The 20454-nt window shown below is 43.0% G+C and overlaps 1 protein-coding gene across 1 annotated transcript in view; it reads right to left on the reverse strand.

Moving 5' to 3' along the window:
- Positions 1 to 20454, reverse strand: part of zdhhc17 (zinc finger DHHC-type palmitoyltransferase 17) — a 134397-nt gene that overhangs the window by 37883 nt on the left and 76060 nt on the right. Inside the window, exons 4-5 of the mRNA XM_059652606.1 lie at positions 16321 to 16398; positions 5325 to 5469 (exon numbers count right to left, since the gene is read on the reverse strand). Coding sequence (XP_059508589.1) covers positions 5325 to 5469; positions 16321 to 16398 — 223 coding nt within the window. The remainder of the gene's footprint in view (positions 1 to 5324; positions 5470 to 16320; positions 16399 to 20454) is intronic.

Here is a 20454-nt window from a genome sequence, read left to right on the forward strand (position 1 = left end):
AGCTCAGTCAACCTCTCTTCATAAGATAAGCCCTCCAGTCCAGGCAGCATCCTGGTAAACCTCCTCTGAACCCTCTCCAAAGCATCCACATCTTTCCTATAATAGGGCGCCCAGAACTGGACGCAGTATTCCAAGTGCGGTCTAACCAAAGTTTTATAGAGCTGCAACAAGATCTCATGACTCTTAAACTCAATCCCCCTGTTAATGAAAGCCAAAACACCATATGCTTTCTTAACAACCCTGTCCACTTGGGTGGCCATTTTAAGGGATCTATGTATCTGCACACCAAGATCCCTCTGTTCCTCCACGCTGCCAAGAATCCTATCCTTAATCCTGTACTCAGCTTTCAAATTCGACCTTCCAAAATGCATCACCTCGCATTTATCCAGGTTGAACTCCATCTGCCACCTCTCAGCCCATCTCTGCACCCTGTCAATGTCCCGCTGCAGCCTACAACAGCCCTCTATACTGTCAACGACACCTCCAACCTTTGTGTCATCTGCAAACTTGCTGACTGACCCATCCTTCAATACCTCATCCAAGCCATTAATAAAAATTACAAACAGTAGAGGCCCAAGGACAGAGCCCTGTGGAACACCACTCACCACTGACTTCCAGGCAGAATATTTTCCTTCTACTACCACTCACTGCCTTCTGTAGGCCAGCCAATTCTGTATCCAGACAGCTAAGTTCCCCTGTATCCCATTCCTCCTGACCTTCTGAATGAGCCTACCATAGGGAACCTTATCAAATGCTTTACTGAAGTCCATATACACCACATCCAAAGCTTGACCCTCATCAACTTTTCTAGTCACATCCTCAAAGAACTCGATAAGGTTTGAGAGGCATGACCTGCCCCTCACAAAGCCGTGTTGACTGCAGTTGATCAAGCCATACTCTTCCAGATGGTCATAAATCCTATCCCTCAGAATCCTTTCTAACACCTTGCAGACGACAGACGTGAGACTTACTGGTCTGTAATTGCCGGGGATTTCCCTATTTCCTTTCTTGAAGAGAGGAATTACATTTGCCTCTCTCCAGTCCTCAGGTACGACTCCAGTGGAGAGCGAGGATGCAAAGATCCTTGCAAGTGGCAAAGCAATTGCATTTCTCGCTTCCCAAAGCAGCCGAGGACAAATCTGGTCCGGGCCTGGCAACTCGTCAATCTTCATGTTTGACAAAATTTTCAGCACATCAGCTTCCTCTATCTCTATACATTCCAGCATGCACACCTGCTCTTCAAAGTTTTCATTCAGTACAAAGTTTGTTTCTTTCGTAAAGACATAAGCAAAAAACTCATTTAAGGCTTCCCCTACCTCCTCAGACTCCACACACAAGTTCCCTATGCTATCCCTGATCGGCCCTACTCTTTCTTTGACCATTCTCTTATTCCTCACAAGTGTAAAATGCCTTTGTGTTTTCCCTAATTCGTTCTGCCAAGCCTTTCTCGTGCCCCCTCCTGGCTCGCCTCAGACCATTTTTGAGCTCCTTCCTTGCCTGCGTGTAATCCTCTCTAGCTGAACTTGACCCTAGTTTCCTCCACCTTATGTAAGCTACCTTCTTCCTTTTCACAAGAAGCTCCGCCGCTCTCGTCATCCAAGGTTCCTTTATCTTACCCCTTCTTGCCTGTCTCAGAGGGACATATTTACTCATCATTCGCAACAACTGTTCCTTAAACAGTCTCCACATGTCTATAGTGCCCTTACCATGGAACAATTGCTCCCAGTCCATGCTTCCCAACTCATGTCTAATCGCATCATAGTTTCCTCTTCCCCAATTAAATATCCTCCCATTTTGCCTAATCCTCTCCTTCTCCACAGCTATGTAGAATGTGAGGCAGTTATGGTCACTATCACCAAAATGCTCTCCCACCACAAGATCTGATACCTGCCCCGGCTCATTTCCGAGCACCAAGTCTAGAATGGCCTCTCCCCTCGTCGGCCTGTCAACATGCTGCGTTAGGAAACCCTCCTGAACACGCCTTACAAAAACAGCTCCATTCAAATTTTCTGCTTGAAGGAGGTTCCAATCAATATTAGGAAAGTTAGAGTCACCCATTACAACAACCCTACTACGTCCACACTTGTCCAAAATCTGGCGAACTATGCTTTCTTCGATCTCCCTGCTGCTATTGGGGGGCCTGTAGTAAACCCCTAACGAGGTGACTACTCCCTTGCTGTTCCTAATTTCCACCCATACTGACTCGGTAGGCAGATCTTCCTCGACAATGGAAGCTTCTGTAGCTGTGATACCCTCTCTGATTAGTAGTGCTACATCCCCTCCTCTTTTTCCCCCCTCCCTATTCTTTTTAAATGTTCTAAACCCTGGAACATCCAGCAACCATTCCTGCCCATGAGAAATCCATGTCTTTGTTATGGCCACAACATCATAGCACCAGGTACTGATCCATGCTCTAAGTTCATCACTGGGATACACTGGGAATTTCCCTCCAAGCATAAGAGGTTGAGGGGGTGACCTTAACAGAGGTTTATAAAATCATGAGGGGGATAGGTAAGATGAAAACCCAAGGTTCTTTCCCTTGGGTGGGAAAGTCCAAAACTGGAGGGGCATACGTTTAAGGTGAGAGGGGAAAGATTTAAAACAGACCTTGAGGGGCAACGTTTTCACAAAGGGTGGTATGTGTATGGAATGAACTGCCAGAGGAAGTGGTAGAGGCTGGTACAATTAGAACATTTAAAAGAACGTTTAAAGGAATATCACCCAAACACATGCAAATGGGAAATAAAAACTGAAAGAACTACAGATGATCTAAATAAGGAACAAAAACAGAAGTTGCTGAAAAAGCTTAGCAGGTCTGGCACCCTTCCTCAAAACTGAGGAAGGGTCACTGGAACCGAAATGTTAACCCAGATTTTTTCTTCACAGATGCTGCCGGACCTGCTGAGCCTTTCCAGCAACTTCTGTTTTTGTGCAGGCAAATGCGACTAGTTCAGTTTAGGCAACCTGGTTGGCATGAACAAGTTGGGCCGAAGGTCTGTTTCGATGCTGTATGCCTCTGTGACATTAAAACTAAGTTTTTGGAACAAGAGCAGAACTCTGAATGAACTGTGAGGAATATAGAACATAGTACATTACAGCACAGTACAGGCCCTTCGGCCCTCGATGTTGTGCCGACCTGTCATACTGATCTCAAGCCCATCTAACCTACACTATTCCATGTATGTCCATATGCTTGTCCAATGATACTTAAATGTACCTAAAGTTGGCAAATCTACTACTGTTGCAGGCAAAGCGTTCCATTCCGTTACTACTCTCTGAGTAAAGAAACTACCTCTGACATCTGTCCTATATCTTTCACCCTTCAATTTAAAGCTATGCCCCCTCGTGCTCGCCGTCACCATCCTAGGAAAAAGGCTCTCCCTATCCACCCTATCTAACCCTCTGATTATTTTATATCTTTCAATAAAGTCACCTCTCAACCTTCTTCTCTCTAATGAAAACAGCCTCAAGTCCCTCAGCCTTTCCTCGTAAGACCTTTACTCCATACCAGGCAACATCCTAGTAAATCTCCTCTGCACCCTTTCCAAAGCTTCCACATCCTTCTTATAATGCGGTGACCAGAACTGTACACAATACTCCAAGTGCGGTCGCACCAGAGTTTTGTACATCTTCACCATAACCTCTTGGTTCCGCAACTCGATCCATCTATTACTAAAAGCTAAAACACTGTATGCCTTCTTAACAGCCGTGTCAACCTGGGTGGCAACTTTCAAGGATCTGCGTACATGGACACCGAGATCTCTCTGCTCATCTATAGAGTATTTAGGTGGTTGTAAAAGATGATACAGCAGCACTTGCACAAGAGTAGGGGACATGTTCTCATTATTCTGTCCTACTAATTAAACAGATGAATGGATTCTTGTCTTGTTGCTGTTTAAGAGAGATTACTGGGGATGAAGTGCTTGCCATCTTTGCTTATGAATCAACAGTATCAATCCTTCATAAGTAATTAATGGCTGTGAATCAGATTGGAAAACCTTGACAACATGTTAAAATGAAACATCTTTGCTTCTTTATCTTCACTGATTCATTCATACTGTTATGAAGTTGGGTCGAGTACTCATGAATTGGAAGGTCGGCAGTTAGAATTTGTTGGTAAAAATGATTGTGGGGAAAAGTGCCATGGCCCCTTCGAGAGCTTAAGCTTTGTCTGTGCTTGGAGGTTTATAAACGCAGGTGCATAGAGGGTGCCCAAATGGAAACATTTTATATAGAACAGCCAAGCAGCACTTTTTTGCAAAACAACAAGTTTATATTTGGCAATTTATTTAAACGAAGCACCTAGACACAGAAAGCCAATTGAATTTAAATCTAATGGTGTTGACAACCTGAAACCATTCATATTATAAGAACTTGATTGTGTCATTATGGGTTTATAAGATGAAGGCATTAGGAAAATCAGAGAATCATCCGCCACCAACCAGAGTTAGTGCCATTCAGCTCTCAGAGAAATCCTATCTAATTAATCAAAGGTACTACGGTATTTTAGTTCAAAGTCCTCACTATAAGAATTATATAAATAAAACATCCCTAACAGCAGAATTAATGGAAGAAAGGTGTTTGTGAAGAGAGCGGAGATGACAGAATATTCCAGTATAATTTAGTTTAGTGATGGAATAGATAGTATAAAGGGGGGTAATTGTTCAGTTTGTTAGCATCTAATTTAATTTGTTCATTGTTGAGGTTACATAAATAAATTGTTATTTGTTTTCTTATAAAGTGGATCAGGGATTTCATTTCCTTTAACCACTCTTTTAATAGATTACAAGGGGGAAGACAAATTTCTCTGGCTGTTTCAGGGGGTAACTGTGTGACGGTTCCCCTACTCCTGACAGATTGGGGTGTGTTTTAGTTTAATTATCAGAGGGATTCAGCCATTCGTAACAATAGGATATGTCACTGATAAAGTCAGCATTTATTATCCATTGCTAAATGCCCTCAAGCTCTCAGTTATTTTGTTTGTTTTTTGGGAGTAGTGATGTGCTGAGTTCCAGAATTCTACCCAGTCAATTTTAAGGAATAGCCATATATTCACAGGATTGTATGAGACTCTTGGAGGGTTTCGAGAAACAGCGCTCCATTATCCTTCTGGCTGGTAGAAGCCAAAAGTATACAACATCGTGTCAAAAGAAACTTGGGAAAATGAAAGACATATTTTAAAAATGGCACATTATACACCATTGGTAGATGGGGTGAATGTTTTAAGTGGTGGATGGGTTGACAATCAAGTGGGCTGCATCAGTCCCTGCAATGACAATTATTGTGCTGTTCAAGTGTACAAACAAAAGTCAGTTGAAAATTACCTGCCCCTTTGCAATCAGGTAGGCAACAATAGAAGTATGACCAAACTGAGCAGCGAGGTGAATACAGCTACAGCCTTCTCCATCAATCAGTGATGGTTCTGCACCATACTTCATGAGATGCACAACCATGGACAAGTGACCCTGCCTGCAAAAAAAAGACCCAAAAAGCATTTTATGTAAATTATTAATAAGGCAAGTGTTGCATTATAATTCATACAGGCATTGTTGCAGGTTTATCAAAACTTATGAAAAATCTACTTCTGTATATTTTACTTTATTCATCGGCTATGGGTGTCACTGGCCATGTTTATTATCCATCCCTTATGGTCCTGGTGGTGGTGAGCTATGCTTCCTGAACTGCTGCAGTCATTGGGATCCAAGTACATTAACAGCGCTGTTAGGAGGGGACTTCAAGGATCCCGACCCAGTGACAGTGAAGGAAAAGTGATATAGTTCCAAGTTAGGATGTGGAGTAGTGAGGCGGGAACTTGCATATACTGGTACTCTCACACATTTGCTGCTCTTGTTCTTCAAGATAGTGGAGCTTGCTGGTTGGAAGGCACTACTGAAGGAGCCTTTGTGAATTACTACAATGCACCTTATGGATGGTACACACTGCTGTTAACATGCATCAGTAAACCTGAAGGTGGCGGATGTGGTGTCAATCAACAGGTTGCTTTGTCCCGGATGGTGTCAAGCTTCTTACGTACTGTCGGAGCTCTAGCCATCCGGGCAAATGGGGAATATTCCATAACACTCTTGACTTGTGCCTTGTAGATGGAGAACAATGGGGAGGCATGAAGAAAATTACTCATCATAGGATTCTCAGCCTGACCTACTCTGAGAAGCTTAAAGTGTGGAAGCAGGCCATTTGACCCACTGAGTCCACACTGTAGTCCCTCCAAAAAGCAAATGTAGCTAGCCTTCACATCATTAGACTGTAGGAGGTATTTGGAACACCTGGCAGAAACTCACACAGACACTGGGAGAATGTGTAAACTCCACACAAATAGCTGCCCAAGGTTGGAATCGAACCTAGGTCCCTAGAGCTGTGAAGTAGCAGTGCTAACCACTGAGACACCATGCTGCCTTTCTCTCAAATTATTTGTTCATGGGATATGGACATTGACCGGTTTTGCCAACAATCACATGGCTGTAGGTCTGGAGGGCCACAGATTTCTCTCCCTCAAAAACATCAGCAAATCAGATGGGTTTTGACAATACTTGACAAATTATATAGTTACCATTATTAATTGCATTCAATATTAATGAATTCAAATGTCACCATCTGCCAAGGTAGGCTTCAAATATATGTCACCAGATCATTAGTTTGAGGTACTGGATTTCACACATAATGACATTCCATATGCCACTGCATCCCATTTTGCCACTTTTGGTCAAATGTTAGCAGATTCAACTCGACTATCAACTTGATGAAAACATGTTTACCAATACAATTTAAAAAAGACTGAACTCTGTGAGGATTTCAGGCTTATATTATGAACAAAATCTCAAATAATTAAAAATATTTTTACAGACGATTTCAAGGTTAGCGGGGGGAAGGAAAAGCTGACACTTTTTTAAACAAAAGATTCCAATTGATCAGAATCATTCTGGAGAGGCTTAAAATTCACAAATCACAAAGTTAGAGATAAAAAAAGTCTCTTTCTGCCTGCATGACTGTCCTCTGATGGAAATTGGGCAATTTGAGGCACTTGGCAAGAGATATTCATAAGAATACTCATTAGTTTTGCAGGCATGATAGGCAAAGAAAGCTTTTCACTTCTCACTGCAGCTGAGGTGGTCAAGGGCTCAGCAAGTCATGATGGAGGGAAAGGAAAACCACAAGATGAAGGAGCAGAAGCAGGTCATGCTGCCCACTGAGTGTGTTCAGTCATTCAAATTAGATCATGACTGATCTCATAATCCTCAACTCTTCTGCTTTTTCTCCATAACCATTAATCCCCTTACTGATTAAAAATCTATCTGTCTCAGCCTTGAATATACTTTTCAGCTCAGCCATAACACCCATTTGTGCTTAGAAAAAAAATCCACAGTACACTCCCTTCTGAGAGAAGGAATCCCTCTTCATCTCTTACTTAAGTAGGTGACCTCCGAGATGACAATGTCTGGTCCTAGGCATCTCCACAAGGGAAAACAACTTGCCTGCATCTACCCTGTCAGACCATTAATAATTATAAGAAGGTTAGAAGAGATACAGCATAACATGGGAAATTGCCCATTTTGACAGAAGGAATAAAGAAGAAGCATAATATCGAAATGGTGAGAGGTTATACAGTTGAGATGCAGAGGGATCTGGGTGTCCAACTGCATGAATCACAAAGGCTATCCTGCAGGTACAGCAAGTAATCAAAAACTCATGAGAATGTTTGTTTTATTGTGAAGGGAATTAAACATCGTAGTAGGAAGTTTATACTTCAGTTATACAGGACACTGGCAAGACCACATCTGGAAACTGTCCAGTACTGGTAGCTGTACTTATGGAAGGATTTGAATAAGTTGGAAGCAGTTCAGACAGAGTTTACTACAGTTATCCCTGGAATGAGCAGATTACCTTTTGAGGAAAGGCTAGACAGGCTGGGCCTGTATCCACTGAGTTAGAACACTCTGAGGCGACTTAATTAAAAGACACGAGATCCTGAGGGACTTGAGCAGGGAGATGTGGAAAGGATGTTTCCTCTTGTGGGAGAATCTAGAACAAGCAATCACTGTTTAAAAATAAGGCGATGCCCATTTAAGACAGGGATGAGAAATTACTTTCTCTCAAGGGTTGAGTGTCTTTGGGATTGCCTTTACTCAAAAGTGATATACAGCATTTCAATATTTTTAAGGCTGAAGTAGAGAGAATCTTGATTACTATGGGTTGAAAGGTTATTGAGGGTATGCAGCTGAGGATAAAAATCAGACCAGTCATGATCTTAATGAATGGTGGAACTAGACTGGAAGGGCCAAGTGGCCATCCCTTGTTCGTATATTCACTCAGATTGCTTCTCATTTTTCAAAGCTTCAATGACAACAAACCCAACCTCTTCTCGTAAGGATACTCCTCTATTCTCAGGATCAACCATGTGAAACTTCTTTGGCCTACCTCCAATTCCAGAACATCTTTCCTTAGGTATGGGGGAGGGGGGGAAGTTACACAATACTGTACACAGCATTCTAGGTGTGATTTATCTGGTGCTTTATGTAGTTTTCACAAGACTTCCTGACTTTTATACTCCATTCCCTTTACAATAAAGGCCTACAATCCTTGAACTTGTACGTCGCCTCTTGTGATTCATGGCTGAGGACCCCCAAAATCCTTTGTGCTGCATCTCTCTGCAATCTTTTCCCATTAACAAAATATTCAGCTCTTCTATTCTTCTGCCAAAGTGAACCAAGTGCTTAACCTCCATTTTCAAAAATTACATTCCCTCTGGCAACATTCATTTACCGTGTCTAAATGCCTCTTGGTGATTTTTCACGGTTTTCACTCTTTTATCAATTTTGGTTTGGAGCTGTGAACTGTGAGCTAAAGAACACTTTTGGACTGTGGAATAACAGCTTATGTTTAAAGGAAAACGCACTAAATAAACTTTTGTCTAATCATGAAGCCAGGCTTGGAAGTCAATTGCAGGTGAGTCCCTGATCAAGGTTCTATTGACTTTGTCATGAGGAAACAGCAATGTATTAAGAGTAGAAGTTGCTATGAACAAAGTCAGTATTTGGGATCAGAGATAATGGGAACTGCAGATGCTGGAGAATCCAAGATAACAAAGTGTGGGGCTGGATGAACACAGCAGGCCAAGCAGCATCTCAGGAGCACAAAAGCTGATGTTTCGGGCCTAGACCCTTCATCAAAAAAGGGAGATGGGGACAGGATTCTGAAATAAATATGGAGAGAGGGGGAGGCGGGCTGAAGATGGATAGAGGAGAAGATAGGTGGAGAGGAGAGTATGGGTAGGGAGGGGATAGGTCAGTCCGGGGAGGACGGACGGGTCAAGGGGGCGGGATGAGTTTAGTAGGTAGGAAATGGAGGTGCGGCTTGAGGTGGGAGGAGGGGATAGATGAGAGGAAGTACAGGTTAGGCAGGCGGGGTCGAGCTGGGCTGGTTTTGGGATGCAGTGGGGGGAGGGGAGATTTTGAATCTTGTGAAATCCACATTGATACCATTGGGCTGCAGGGTTCCCAAGCGGAATATGAGTTGCTGTTCCTGCAACCTTCGGATGGCATCATTATGGCACTGCAGGAGGCCCAGGATGGACATGTCATCTAAGGAATGGGAGGGGGAGTTGATATGGTTCGCGGCTGGGAGGTGCAGTTGTTTACTGCAAACTGAGCATAGGTATTCTGCAAAGCGGTCCCCTAGCCTCCGCTTGGTTTCCCCAACATAGAGGAAGCACACCGGGTACAGCGGATGTAGCATACCACATTGGCGGATATGCAGGTGAACATCTGCTTGATGTGAAAGTCATCTTGGGGCCTAGAATGGGGGTGAGGAAGGAGGTGTGGGGGCAGGTGTAGGGGAAAATGCTGGGTGTGGTGAGTGCCATAATGATGCCACCCGTAGGTTGCAGGAACAGCAACTCATATTCCGCTTTGGAACCCTGCAGCCTAATGGTATCAATGTGGATTTCACCAGCTTCAAAATCTCCCCTCCCCCCACTGCATCCCAAAACCAGCCGAGCTCGTCCCCGCCTGCCTAACCTGTTCTTCCTCTCACCTATACCCCCCCTCCCACCTCAAGCCGCACCTCCATTTCCTACCTACTAACCTCATCCCGCCCCCTTGACCTGTCCATCCTCCCCGGACTGACCTATCCCCTCCCTACCCATACTCTCCTCTCCACCTATCTTCTCCTCTATCCATATTCAGTCCACCTCCCCCTCTCTCCACATTTATTTCAGTCCTCTCCCCATCCCCCTTTTCTGGTGAAGGGTCTAGGCCCAAAATGTCAGCTTTTGTGCTCCTAAGATGCTGCTTTGCCTGCTGTGCTCATCCAGCTCCACGCTTTGTTGTCAGTATTAGGGACTGCTTTGAAAAAGTCTGGGAAAAAGCCTTATGTTAAGCAGATGGCAATTCTGAATGGTAATTGGGAACTTGTGGAGGAAATGGACAGGCCGTCAGGGCATGGGTCAGAGTTTGAAATGAGTTTTCAGTGAGAAGGAATCTGGCAGTTGATACTATAGTATTAAGATTTGAAAGTTTCCTGCCTAATGTCCTTTCTCAGCTCCTGGAAGCTCAAAAAATAAAAATCTAAGAAGCTAAAACAAAACTAATGAAGAACTGTAAAGATGATCCTGATCAACACTGAAATTATCATCAATGCTTCTAGATCAATGCACCATGAAAAACACTTCAGTCATCTGGGCATCTTTGTGATATTTTTTATTTGCCTTTCATGTTTGTCTGTCTTTTGACTGAATGGGGCTGAAAAGCAAGGGTTATTGGGTTTATGCCATAGACCAATTAGATTACATTGTTACTTAATTTTTTTGCGGTGTGAAAATTACTGTATTATTAACAAATTTTTAAATGCCTTAAGATATAGTATTAAGAATTGTTTATTCCCTCAAAGTCTGTGATTGGTTATTTAAAAGCAAGCTTCTCATGCACATCCACAAAAGTAAGCTTCACATCCACAGCAAGAGACAGCCCAAGTGAGTACGTAGTTCAGGGAATCCGAAGGGAACATGGGAACAGAACTTAAAAATTTTCCTGTCTTTCTTCATTTTAGAAGTTTAAAATTTGATAGTCTAGTGAAAAGGTTAATAAGGTAGCTGACTCAGCCTAAGGGACAATTATCAGCCAAAGGAGCTGATTCTGTATTTGCATTAATTTTCACCGACGATACCAGCAGCAAACCAGAATTTTGAGGTAATAAAATGTGAGGCTGGATGAACACAGCAGGCCAAGCAGCATCTCAGGAGCACAAAAGCTGACGTTTCGGGCCTAGACCCTTCATCAGAGCTCTGATGAAGGGTCTAGGCCCGAAACGTCAGCTTTTGTGCTCCTGAGATGCTGCTTGGCCTGCTGTGTTCATCCAGCCTCACATTTTAATATCTTGGAATTCTCCAGCATCTGCAGTTCCCATTATCTCAGAATTTTGAGGGTCAGGGCAGAGAGATGAGTGAAACAGGCCACCATTAAGAAGGTGCTGGGAAGCTGAAAGGTCGAAAGGTGGATTAATCACACTGACTGGACAGACTACACTCTGGGTCTGAAGGAGATAGCTTACAATATTATGAAAGCACTGGTGGTGATTTTTCAGGAATCAGTGGAGTCAGGGAGGGTCTAGGGTGACTGGAAAACAGTTAACGTACACCCCTTTTTAAGGAGGAGGGAAGCAGAAGCCATGAGACTATAGGCTGGTTCATCTGATCTTGATCATTGTTAAGATTTTCGCTATTAAGTGTGAGATTGTAGAGAACTTGGAAGTGAATGGTAAAATAGGGCTGAGTCAGCACGGCTTCATCAAAAGAAGGCCATGCCTGACAAATCTGTCAGAATTCTTCTAGAAGGTAACAAGCAAGTTAGAAAAAAGGACAGACAATGGACGTGATTTATTTGGCTTTCCAGAAGGCTTTTGGCAAGATGCGACACAGGAGGCTGCTAAATAAAATAAGAGCCCATAGTGTTAGCAGCAAGGTACTGGCACAGATAGAATTGACTGACTGGTAGACAGCAGAGTGTGGGGATATTGGGGTCTTCTTCAGGATGGCAGGTACTGACTAGTGGAGTTTTGCAAGGATCCATGTTGGGACCAGAACGATTCACACTATACATTAACAATCTGGTTGAAGCAACTGAGCGCATTATTGCTAAGTTTACAGAAGACATAATGATAGGTGGAGAGGCAGTTAATGTTGACCAAGCGGGGAGGCTGCAGAAGGTCTTGGACAGGCTGGGAGAATGGGAGCAAAGAAATGGCCGAAGGAATGCAATACGGGAAAGTGTGGGGTCATGCACCTTAGTAAGAAGAATAGATGCGTGGTGTACCTTCTAAACAGGGAAAGGCTTCAGAAATCTGAAGCACAAAGGAATTTGGCAGTCCTAGTTCAGAACTCTCAAGTTTAACATGCAGGTTCAGCTGGTAGTTAGCATTCATTTTGAAAAGGTTAGAATATAACAGCAGAGATGTACTGCTGAGACTGTATATGATTCTGGTCACTTCATATTTGGAATATTGTGAGCAGTTTTGGACTCTATTTCATGAAGGATTGTTGAAGTTGGAGGGGATCCAGAGGAGGTTTGCAATAATGAATTTGTGGATGAAGGGCTTGTCATATGAGGAGTGATTGAGGTCTCTCGGTATACACCTGATGGAGTGGAGATGACGTTTCCACAAGCAGGAGAAACAAGGAACTGAGGGCACAATCTCTGAATAAAGGGAATAACCCTTTAGAACTGAGATGAGGAGGAATTTCCTCAACCAGAGGCAATGGCCTTGTGGTATTATCACAGGACACTTAGTCCAGAGACCCAGGTAATATTCTGGACGTAACAAAGTGTGGAGCTGGATGAACACAGCAGGCCAAGCAGCATCTCAGGAGCACAAAAGCCGACATTTCAGGCCTAGACCCTTCATCAGAGACCCATATTGCATCTCTGATGAAGGGTCTAGGCCCAAAACGTCAGCTTTTGTGCTCCTGAGATGCTGCTTGGCCAGCTGTGTTCATCCAGCTCCACACTTTGTTATCTTGGATTCTCCAGCATCTGCACTTCCTATTATCACTAATATTCATAGAACATAACAGCACAGTACAGGCCCTTCGGCCCTCGATGTTGTGCCGACCTGTCATACTGATCTCAAGCCCATCTAACCTACACTCTTCCATGTATGTCCATATGCTTGTCCAATGACGACTTAAATGTACCTAAAGTTGGCAAATCTACTACCGTTGCAGGCAAAGCGTTCCATTCCCTTACTACTCTCTGAGTAAAGAAACTACCTCTGACATCTGTCCTATATCATTCAGCCCTCAAATTAAAGCTATGCCCCCTCGTGCTCGCCGTCACCATCCTAGGAAAAAGGCTCTCCCTATCCACCCTATCTAACCCTCTGATTATTTTATATCTTTCAATTAAGTCACCTCTCAACCTTCTTCTCTCTAATGAAAACAGCCTCAAGTCCCTCAGCCTTTCCTCGTAAGACCTTCCCTCCATACCAGGCAACATCCTAGTAAATCTCCTCTGCACCCTTTCCAAAGCTTCCACATCTTTCTTATAATACGGTGACCAGAACTGTACACAATACTCCAAGTGCGGCCGCACCAGAGTTTTGTACAGCTTCACCATAACCTCTTGGTTCCGCAACTCGATCCCTCTATTAATAAAAGCTAAAACACTGTATGCCTTCTTAACAGCCGTGTCAACCTGGGTGGCAACTTTCAAGGATCTGTGTACATGGACATCGAGATCTCTCTGCTCATCTACACTGCTAAGAATCTTACCATTAGCCCTGTACTTTGCCTTCCGGTTACTCCTACCAAAGTGCATCACCTCACACTTGTCTGCATTAAACTCCATTTGCCACCTCTCAGCCCAGCTCTGCAGCTTATCTATATTCTGGAGGCCTGAGTTCAAATCAGCAGATCGCATAAACTGAATTCAGTAAAAATCTGGAATTAGGAGTCTAATGGTGACCGCAAATCCATTGCCAATTATCAGAAAAACCAACAGCTTCACTAATGTCCTTTAGGGAAGGAAACTGCCATCTTTACTTGTTCTGGCCTAAATGTGACTCCAGATCCCTAGCAATGTGGTTGACTCTTAACTGTCTTCTGGGTAATAATGCTGACTGAGCCACTGACACCATTCCGTGAATGAATTTTAAAAAAAAAGAGTATAGTGACTCTGTGGAACTCACTGTCACACAAGAGAGTGGAGGTCAAGTTAGTGAGCGAGTTTACTACAGAGGTAAATCAGTTTTTGACTGGTACGGGGATCAAGGGTTCCAGCGAGAAGGCTGCAGTATGGGGTTGAGAAATATATCAGCCACAATCGAATGGCAGAGATAACTCAATACGTGGGATGAGCTAATTCTGTTTAAATAGCTTATGCTCCTCAGTATGATTAGCAATTATTGGCATCAATTTTGATGGTCTTTCAAGGTTAAATTTTAGTGTGTTGCAAATACAAAGGTAGAAAGAAAGACTGATTTGGTTCAGCTGTCTGTCTCTGCGTTGTAACGCACTGCAGATTCTTTCATTCTCATTGCTTGCCTTTCCACCTCTTATGTCATCCGCCAAGTTGGCTCTAGCACATCACTGTCTTCGTCCAGGCTTTCATATACCTTGAAAACGACTGTAGCCCAGCAATGACACCAGTGGCACTCCAGTAGTTAAAGGCTGCCATCCTGAAAATGTCTGCTTTTTATCGCCACAACTCTTTGCCTTCTATGAGTTAGTCAATCTTCTGACCATGCTCAAATACTATCCCCAATGCCACCGACTCATCTTATCAAGTAACCTTATGTGCCGTACATTATTGAATGCCTGTATGGAAATCCAAATATGTTACAGGAGGCTTTATAGGACACAAAAATCTCCACCATAGTTATGCCTTATGTAAGAAACGGTAACTAACCAGAAAACAGAAACAAACTCTAGAATTTACCAAACACGCTTCTTAATCAGAGAGTACCGTGGAAAAATGCCATGGAGAAAACACATTTGAACACAGATGGATAGGAAGAATATTATGTAATCATGTGAAGCTCACATGAAACATACATGCTTGGTCAAGGCATAAACACTTACCATGGGGTTGAAAATGTTGGGAAAAGGGAGCGGTCAATAGATAAGGACCAGGATAAAAGGGGGCTCTTCATGTGCTGTGACTATGTCCCTTCCTCCGAGCTAGGAGACCTAGGTTCAAGTCCCACCTGCTCCAGAGGTGTCATGACTTCTCTGAACAGGTTCAGTTCCAAATATGTTTCAAAGAAACACTGAGTTTGTTTCTTATGACTGAGAGATCTGAAATCTAGAAACAAGAAGGCAAGACCAAAGACAAGGCGCAGAAGATGAGATGTCTGAAGACAAAAGATCATGGCTGCAACAGAAACCATTTGTATGCTCTCCTGTCCAGTTGTTGTCACATTTAACCTTTGTTAAACTGCAAATCATTGTCTGAATTTGTTACAATTACCTGAAATCTTCAAAATTTGCTCTGACCTCCTCTCGTTAAAAAAAAAGGAACTTCTTGCCGGCCTGTTTTCATAAATTAGGGGCTCCCAAGTCCATACTTGTCACTGAAAAGATGGCATAAATGCAATGATGAAATGGTATGAGCCTCATCTACCATCGTCTGCCACGGCAGATGTTGGAATTTGAATTCTATAAATAACTGGAATTAAGAATCTAAAGATGATCGTGAATCCATCGCTGATTGTCGAAAAACCCATCTGGTTCACTAATGTCCTTTCGGGAAGGAAACTGCCATCCTTACCTGATCTGGCCTACATGTGACTCCAGACCCACAGCAATGTGGTTGACTCTGAACTGCTTTCTGGACAATTAGGGACGGACAATAAATGCTGCCTGGCCAGTGATGCTTTCATCCCGTGAATAAAGAAAAAAAAGTGATTAAAATGCGGATGTCACAGCCACAAGGAGGAGTTACAGTGAATAGCACAGAGGTATCTAACAGGAAACTAGATAAACACAAGAGGAATAAAGGGATAGAAGAATCTCCAATAGTTTGACATTCAGTACAAACACTCACAGACCAGTTAGGCTACATGTCCCATATGTCTCCTACATATTATTCATCATTCCACAAGAAGCTTTGCGTCTCCACAAAACATTGTGTATTAAATTTTTCAGCAACTTGAAATATCAAAGCAAAATTGGTGCTAGCTTGTAATGTGTTATACAATTTTGTGCATTCCAGGACATACTCCAAGTACATTCCATTCCCCCCCCCCCCAACCGCAGGAAGGAATCTGTAATGCAATTTAGTGGCAAAAGGGATTTAAAACCAAGTGCATGCCTACCTTGTTGCCCAGTGAAGAGGTGTGGAATTAAGGTCTCCACCAAGCTGATCTACAATCGCACCCTTTGAGATGTAGTATCTGAAATATGAACAACACCATTAACATGTCAAGGTCAAAGTCAAATTTCAGAAGGGAGATAGAAAGTGACATAGTGCAATGAAAACAACCTCTCTCTCAACATTGGCAAAACTAAAGAACTGATCATTGACTTCAGAAAGGAGGGTTGAGAACATGCTCCCATCTACATCAAGAGAACTGAGGTTGACAGGGCAAAGAGCATCAAGTTGCTTGGAGTGACGATAACTGACAACCTGACATGGGCTTCCCACATAAATGCGACAGTTAAGAAGGCACAACTACACCTCTTCTTCCTCGGGCAGCTCAGGAAATTTGGCATGTCCGTAAGATCCCTCACCAACTTCTACAGATGCACCATTGAAAGCACACTGCATAATGGCCTGGTACGGCAACTGCTCTGCCCAGGACCGTAAGAAACTACAGAAGGTGGTGTGCACAGCCCAGGCCATTACAGAAACCAACCTTCCTGAAGGAGGGTCCTGTGGAAAGGCAGCCAACATCAACAAAGACCCATCGCATCCTGGTCATGTCAGGCAGAAGATACAGAAGCCTGAACACATATGCCAACAGGTCCAGGAACAGCTACTTTCCAGCTGTTATTAGATTGATGAATGGACTCTCGCCGCAAATAATCTAAACTGCAGTGTATTCTGTATGCCTCTAGGTCTTTTTGATCTGTTCATCCTTTGCTTGCTGTGGTCCGCCTATACTGCTCAGAAACAAAAATTTCCATTGTATTTCAGTACACTTGACAACAAAATCAATCAATCAATCAGGTAGGACTAGAAAAACATTGACACACATGAATTTTCACATTTCTGATAAAATTAGACATTTCAATTTGATATATGCCAACATATCAATGATAAGGAGTGACATTCAACTGTGGAACGGGATCACTAGGCCACTAAGTGCAGGGACTTGGGAGAAAAGTATGACAAAGAAATGTATAGCACAGAGCAAGAGCAGGCACAAGGAAGATGTGAGGCTCACAGGACAGGAGGACTGGAATGCATTTACTTCAATGCAAGGAGAGCAGGTAAATCAGATGAACTAACAGCATGGATTACTGCATGGAATTATGATGCTATTGCCATTACAGAGGTATGGTTTAAGAATGGACAGGACTGGCAGCTTAACATTCCTTGACATCGCTGTTTTAGATGGGACAGAAAGGGAAAAGACAGGGGTGGGGGGGGGGGGGGGGGTTGCACTGCTGATTAGGGATCACATCACAGCTGTGTTGAGGGAGGACACATTGGAGTGATCTTTCAGAGAGGGATTATGGATGGAGCTCAGGAATAAGAAGAGTGAGTTCACAAAGTTGGGGGTTTTCTATCGACCTTCCAACAGCCCATGGGAGACAAAGGAGCAGATATATAGTCCGATACTGGAAAAGTGTGAAAAGAGCAGGGTAGTTGTGGTGGGTGACTTCAACATTCCTCTTATTGACTGGGAATCCCATACAGCCAGGTTAGTTGTGTCCCAGGGGGCTTTTTGAGGCAGGGCATCAACTCTTGGAGAAGATATTGAAGGACAAGATATATGCACATTTGGAGGAAATTGGACAAGTTAGTGCCAGGCAGCATGGTTGTGTCCAGGGAAGGTCATGTCTCACCTACCTGACTGAATTCTTTGAAATGGTATCAAGGGTAATTAATGAGGAAAGGGCTGTGGATGTCGTTTCTGTGGACTTCAGTCAGGCATTTGATAAAGTCCCACATGGCAGGTTGGTACAAAAACTAAAACCACAAGGGATTCGGGGTGGGCTGGTCGGCCAGATGGATAGACAACTGACTTGGTCATAGAAGAGAGGGTAGTAGTGGAAGGATGTTTTTCAGAATGGAGACTGGTAACTAGTGATATTGCACAGGGCTCCATCTTATGTCCATTGTTGCTTGTAGTACACACAAATGATCTGCAGGAAAATGTGGGTGGTCTAACAAGCAAGTTTGCTGATGGCACAAAGATTGGTAGAGTTGCTGATAGTTGTAACGTTTATGAAGAATTACAACAGGATATAGATAGATTGGCAAACTGGGCACAGAAAAGGCAGATGGAGTTTATTCCAGACAAATGCGAGATGATGCATTTTGTAGGATCAAATTTAGGTGCGAATTATATTGTTAATGGCAGAACTCTTAGGAATACTAACATTCAGATGGATCTGGGCGTGCAGGTCCAAGGCTCACTGAAAGTGCCAACACAGGTAGCCAAGGTGATTAAGAAGGCACATGGCATGCTTGCCTTCAGCGCCTGGGGCATGGAGTACAAGAGTTGGTACAACATGATGCAGCTATATAAAACATTTGTTACGCCTCATTTGGAGTATTATGTGCAGCTTTGATCACCACACTATCAGAAGGATATAGAAGCTTTGGAGAGAGAGTAGAGAGAAGGATCACCAGGATGTTGCCCGGTCTCCAGGGCACTGGCTATGAGGAATGGTTAAAAAGACTAGGATTGTTTTCACTGGGAAGACAGCGGCTGAGAAGAGACCTGATAAGAGGTCTACAAGATTGAGAGGCATAGATAGGGTGGAAAGTCACAGGCTTTTTCCCAGAGTTGAAGTTTCAAACACAAGGGGGCATAGCTTCAAGGTCAGAGAGGGGAAAGTTTAAGGGAGATGTGTGAGAGAGGTTTTTCATGCAGAGAGTTAGAAGCAGCTTGGAATGCTCAACCAGAAGAGGTCATGGAAGCAGTCACATTGAAGACATTTAAGAGGCACTTAGATGGGTACACAAACAGGGAGGGAATCGAGGGATATGGATCGAAAAATGACAATTCTTTTTTAGATTAATTAGCGCATGATGGTTAGCACAGACGTGGAGGGCTGAAGGATCTGTTCCTGTACTTTTTCCATTTGTTCATTTGTTTGTTCCAGATTCTTCCACAAAGGAAACACTCTAAATGCACCTATTCTATCAGGCACCTTCAGGATCTGATATGTTTCAATAAGATCGCTTCTCAATCTTCTCAACTCAAATGGTTATCTGTTTAGCCAGTCAAATTCCTTTTTTAAGTTAAACCTCTGACCTAGTAATCAGTCAAGTGAACATTCTCTGAATTACCTGTCATGTAAATAAGTACTTCCTTTCTCAAAAAAAATTTCTCCAGGGTAGAATCCTCGACATAACCATCTCAGCTGCTTCATCCATGACTTTTGTCTTGGACAAAGGGTATGAATTCCCAAAGGAAACTATTTTCTATTCTGTATTTAAATGTGTCAACTTCTGTTCCTTTTAAAACTGGTCTAGGTTGCTGGACTCGCACAACAGTCAAAGTCGAATACGATCATATTTCCAGAAGCTTCTGTACTTTCTGCAGTGCATGGAAATACCAACTAAAGGTGACAAAAAGGACTTGGAGATGAGTCATCAGCTTCCAGCCAGCTCGAGGCAAAGAACAACATCAAGATCTGTTCTGCTAAAACGGGCAATATTTTACAGTCTTCTCTCAGCTCATGACACAATTAAGAGCCCATGTCTGGTATTATCCATTGATGAGGGGCAAAACCAAAAGAAAAATAAACAAATATGAAAATTTGACCAGAATCCAAACTTTTAAAATGACCCTGAATTGGATTGAAGCAAGTCAATTAGAAGTCAACAAGAAAAATTCAAGACAACAAAATGTGAGGCTGGATGAACACAGCAGGCCAAGCAGCATCTCAGGAGCACAAAAGCTTCAGTTACTCACATTACTTATAAAACACAGTTAAGAACAACAGTGAAGCCTTCTCATATAACACTACAACAATAGCAAATTTTGATGGAAAAACATTTCTAAAGTAATGAAATCTGATTAATGAAATTGCACACAACCAGTTAAAAGCAGTAGCTAGGAAATAAAAGTTAAAATTACCTAGGAAAGATAAAAGGAATGAAACGCTCCAGGTCCTATTTCAACACCTTAACCTGAGCATAACAATTGCTGAATCCCCACTACCTGCATCCCAGGGATTACCAGAAACTGAACAGAACCAACCACAATGACAGAGATAATGGGAACTGCAGATGCTGGAGAATTCCAAGATAATAAAATGTGAGGCTGGAT

The sequence above is a fragment of the Stegostoma tigrinum genome, chromosome 18 (genome assembly GCF_030684315.1).
Source record: "Stegostoma tigrinum isolate sSteTig4 chromosome 18, sSteTig4.hap1, whole genome shotgun sequence".
NCBI lineage: Eukaryota > Metazoa > Chordata > Chondrichthyes > Orectolobiformes > Stegostomatidae > Stegostoma > Stegostoma tigrinum.